The following is a 5,000-nucleotide window of genomic DNA, read 5'->3' on the forward strand; positions in this document are numbered from 1 at the left end:
CTCGGTATGCGCAGAAAACAAGTCAACAGCGCATACGTAAGAGCCGGGGAGCAATACGCAACCGTCATTGGACGAATCGGACAATTGTCTACCATATTTGGAAAACGAATTGACCGCGAATTTTCAAGTCCAAGGAAAAAGTTTAATTCGAGTTTTCTTTTTTCTTTCTTTCTTTCTTTATTTCAGTTTTGTGTACTGAGCGGACGAACTATAGATACAGTAAATTTTCATCCCAGGCAGAAAAGAATTCTTAGGGAGTGCTATCGTTTATATGTTACAGGTTTCCTTACAAACAAACAAACAAACATCATTCATATTGCAAACAATTAACAATCATTGCACGAAAGCGTTGGATATAAGGTGGTAAATAGTAGGGCTGTCAACCCCCAAACTCTTCAAATATTGAGAATAGATAGGGATGGGATGAAAGATGACGTCATAACACTTGTGACGTCATTTCTGATGACGTCGAATTGCGTCTTAACGCAAAAGAAACTACACTGTCACACAACCTAAAGACTACTAGGGAAAAGTAAAAAAACTCGCGAAAAAGATGTCATTGGCATTTGATTGGGTTATTTCGGACAAATCAAATTACAATCCGTCAAACGCTTGCAAGAACGGTTTATCGGACTTTATGAGAAAAATGAACATTTGAATTTTGTTATTATTGATGTTAAAATAACTCAAAAACACAAAGTATTTGAAATTCATTGTTGTGAAAGTCGATTCTCACAAGAAATGACAAACTTCAGCTATTAATCCGGAGATTTCAGATCATAATCTTGAGATCGGGAAATTTGGTCCAAAATCTGGAGTCTCCAGGATTATCCGGGAGAGTTGATAGCCCTGAAATAGCCATCTCGGCGCTACGCACCTCGTTGGCTATAACCAGTCCCATATTTAATAAGCTTTAATGGGATAACTGTTTTATTAAATTATCATTAAATTCTGAACTGTTTTACTTACGGAAGGATAGGATTTTGTCTCAGTTTTTACAAAACGACTGACACAGTCAGTTTCCATATAAGGTTATTACGGTTTTTTGAGCTGATAAACGAGATTGAGTAAATAACCTTGTACCCGAATTCCTGTGTGATAATTCGCAAGTGTAAACACCATTCACAGACAATATCGTCGGGGCGCCCACAACAAACTGTTTATTCCACGGCCGAAGACTGAGGCCCTCAAAAAGAGTTTTCGTTACAGGGGCTCAGTTTCATGGAACAGTCTGTCAGCAGAGGCTAAGCAGGCCACCAATTTAAATAGTTGTTATTCCGCTGGTGTATATTAAAAATTACTTAATTTTTTAGCGTTTAATATAAGATTTTTAAACAATGCCCGTAATTTTTAAGTGTTAGCTTTATTACTGTTAATGCACACGGCTCTTTAGAAGACCACTTTTTAGTGATAAGGATTCCGTGGTTAAATAAAGTTATTTTTGTTCAGTATTATTATTATTATTATTATTATTATTATTATTATTATTATTATTATTGTTATTATGAACAAAATCATCATCTATGAAATGAATCATATATTGAACTGCAGATATGAAATCAAGTGAAGCTATGATCCTTGTACTTCAAGAGCAATTGCAGCAATTGCGCAGTTATGAGCAATTAGCAATTGACTAATTTCGAATTGCGCAGCAACAAAAGAACAGAGTCGAGGTTCAGGGGAATAATTTGCATTTTGTGTTTGTTTTGAACAATACAAAATGATAATTATTCCCCTGAACCTCGACTCTGTTTTTTTGTTGCTGCACAATTCGAAACAAGCCTACACACTTCATTTTTACCTTTCGACACACTCATCTGAATAATTGGTCTTTGCCCTAAAGTGGGACTCGAACCCGTGTCTCTCTGGTTACTAGTCGGGCGTGCTAAGCCACCACTCCATAAGAGCCACCACGCTGGTAAGGTACCAGATTAATGAGGTGATTTCTGACTTTTGATTAGTCCGTGTTTCATACCCAGTCGGTGGGACCGTCCAAAGTCTACACCAGCGAACAACTGTGGTAGCGAGTGGCCCAATATTTGCGGACATCCACAGGACATCACGAGACTCGTTTCCACGTTTTAAGATGTCGACATTACTGTGTCTATCGCAAGCAACTTAAAGGTGCGTTCGATTGACCGTAATCCGGAATAGGAAAACATGGAATATCAGTTAGAAATCCTTCGTTTTTACGGAGATTCACATTAAAATTGTCAAACATCTGCTAAAATTCTATTTTAAACATATTTTTATTGTCTTTGCTGCTCCGAAACATACCGTTTTAATCATCACTCCACGTATTCTTATTCCGGAATAGGGTCAATCGAACGCGCCCTAAGTCAACTCACTCTTTCCACCGCGCACCGGTGGCTTAGTTGGTTGAGCACCGGGCTGTCACGCGGGATGTCGTGAGTTCAACTCCGGCCGGACCAACATTCAGGGTCTTTAAATAACTGAGGAGAAAGTGCTACCTTTGTAATTACATCTGCAAATGGTTAGACTCTCTAGTCTTCTCGGATAAGGACGATAAGCCGGAGGTCCCGTCTCACAATCCTTCAATGTTCATAATCCTGTGGGACGAAAAAGAACCCGCACACTTGTCGCAAAGAGTAGGGCATGTAGTTCCCGGTGTTGTGGTCTGTCTTCTGTGGTATATACAGAGGGCCATGTGTTAGAAAACTCATTACTGGGTTAATCATGTATTACCCTCTCAAAATAAAGAATATTGTATTGTATTGTATTGTTGTAAGGAAAGAAAAGACATAATGAAACATTCCACATTGGGTTAAAAAAACCTCACAAGTTTTTCTTCTTGTTTTTAGTCAAGAGCACAGTTTAAGTTTCGGAGTATTAGTGTGGTTGAGGGACACCAACTTGGAGGATGTGACGTCATGTAGAACACTCGAGTCTTTGATCGTGGAAAAAAGTATTTATTGGCTGGTTTCAACCTGATATTGCTCAAAGGGGGCGCTGTCACACGATTATCTCTTTTTTACGATTTGCGTATTGCTAAGTTTTATTGAAACTTCAAAAGGCTAACTTCTTCGCGTTTTGAAAGCCCTCTCGAAAAAAGGCCAAAATTTATTTAAAAAAAGATTCTCGTTGGATAATAAAAATGGTTATGATAACTTTTTTTCTTAGATTTCGTAAAAAATCAGAAAATCAATGCCGATGCTGCTCGTTTTATTTGTATTAATCCAAGTTTTGCACCTTTTTGAGAGTATAACAAAAAATACGAACTGGACAGCGAATTTCACTTATTTGACAGCGTCCCTTCGGAGCACCTATATTATTTCATCTAGGGAGGGGAGGGGAGGCCGTTATCCAGGCAGAGGAGGAAATGAAAACTAATTATCACACGGTATTATCTTTTTTTCGTGGTACACAGTAGATGGCGCTTAAACTCTCTAATGACTTTCTTAAGCGACAGACGGCAGCCGGAAGTGAGAAGTTTCCTATTTAACTTGTCTTGACACTACAACATTTATATCCATTCGAGACGATTGGTTTAAAAACTTGGGAGAGACCGAACCGTTCACTTCCGGTTTCCGTCCGTGACTCTAAAACGTTGCGTGCGCTCCCTAGTTCAGTTATCATGACAGGAAGTGACAAACAGTTGCCGTCAAGCAAGTCCAGGAATGACGTTAGTTGTGTTGTCACGCAATGCTTCCCATCATCGAGGGCTTCACTGAAATCTTGTAGATTTGTAAAGTTGTAGGACATTCTAAGCCAGACACTGCGATTCGTTCTTCAAAGAAAAAGTCCGCAATCTGATTACAGGACCTGCTTCATCAAAAGTGGTTATCAGGTAAGGTAAAGCTATCACTGTACTCTCAGGGATGGTTCATAAGCCAAACATTTCATCATCAGCGTGGTTTTCCATCTGCATTTGTCTCTGTCTCGGTCGGTTGGCGCCTGGCTTCACACTACCACTCCGCTGACCTCCGGCTGCCGCTCGCTCGGCGAGGAATTTGTCGAACTCTGAAACAGGGAAATAGGAAATATTAGCTTATCTTCAATGCCACGGAAGACAGACTTAAAGGACAGACGTTTGGGAAATCTTTCGTCCATAACCGGCACTTCAAATAAACATTTCTCTCATTCATAGCTCAAGTGCGCCACCGCGCACCGGTGGCTCAGTCGGTTGACCATCGGGCTGTCATGCGGGAGGTTGCGGGTTCGATCCCCGGCCGGATCAACACTCAGGATCTTAAAATAATTGAGGAGAGAGTGCTGACTTTGTAAATTCATCTGCAAATGGTTGGATTTTTCAAGTCTTCTAGGATAAGGACTATAAACCGTAGGCCCCGTCTCACAAACATCTTCTGCATGTGTTCATAAGTTTTCTGTGGGACGTTAAAGAACCCACACACTATTCGAGATGAGTAGGGGATGAAGTCCCCGTTGTTGTGGCTGTCCTGTTCAATTCTCTCCAGCAAAAGTGGCCAATTTGGCAGTGATGTCTCTAAAAAAGCTTGCGGTGTAAGCAGAAACAGCTATAAGCCAAAAAGGGACTTTGCCGAGTGCTGGAACATGTAGATATAGATGTAGTAGATGAAGCATTGAACCGGCATCGCAGAGGTTACTTGTTCGAATCCCGTTGAAGCTGCTTGAATTTTTTAGGTCTATGAGAGACAATTGCTTAACTCGAAGCTGTAATCCAGATTACTCCCCCCCCCCCCTCCCCCATCGCCTTCAACGGGTGATATGACATTCACACAAACCTGAGGTACTCAGCGTTTCTCCCTCTTGGGCAGCTGTAGCTTCTGCCTTAGCCTAATAAACATAAAAGGTAGATACAAATTACCTTGATAAAAAAGTTAACTCCGGCTAAAATTGTTTTCAAGCAACACTTAACATCGTTCTACTCCCAATATGTAGTTTCCGTCTTAGTTCCAGGATTGCGAAGAAAGCTGTACACAAAGCGAATAAACACTATCATGAGTGTAAAGCAATGTTGTCCTAAGTAGCGTGTGTATGTGCATGGAGAGAATTCAAGT

General features: G+C 40.4%; 2 protein-coding genes across 3 annotated transcripts in view; both read right to left on the reverse strand.

Moving 5' to 3' along the window:
* The window catches only part of LOC138060148 (ubiquitin carboxyl-terminal hydrolase 22-like), an 18,404-nt gene extending 18,374 nt beyond the window's left edge, over positions 1-30 (reverse strand). Inside the window, exon 1 of the mRNA XM_068905866.1 lies at positions 1-30. This exon is cut by the window's left edge and continues 215 nt beyond it. The gene's annotated coding sequence lies outside the window, so the exon portion shown is untranslated.
* A 2,884-nt stretch (positions 31-2,914) lies between these two features.
* The window catches only part of LOC138058895 (TOM1-like protein 2), a 23,527-nt gene continuing 21,441 nt past the window's right edge, over positions 2,915-5,000 (reverse strand). For both annotated transcript variants that reach the window (XM_068904343.1, XM_068904342.1), the window contains exons 17-18: positions 4,725-4,776; positions 2,915-3,981 (exon numbers count right to left, since the gene is read on the reverse strand). In XM_068904343.1, coding sequence (XP_068760444.1) covers positions 3,845-3,981; positions 4,725-4,776 — 189 coding nt within the window. In that variant the 3' untranslated portion in view covers positions 2,915-3,844. The remainder of the gene's footprint in view (positions 3,982-4,724; positions 4,777-5,000) is intronic.

This window comes from Montipora capricornis, chromosome 8 (assembly GCF_036669925.1).
Source record: "Montipora capricornis isolate CH-2021 chromosome 8, ASM3666992v2, whole genome shotgun sequence".
NCBI lineage: Eukaryota > Metazoa > Cnidaria > Anthozoa > Scleractinia > Acroporidae > Montipora > Montipora capricornis.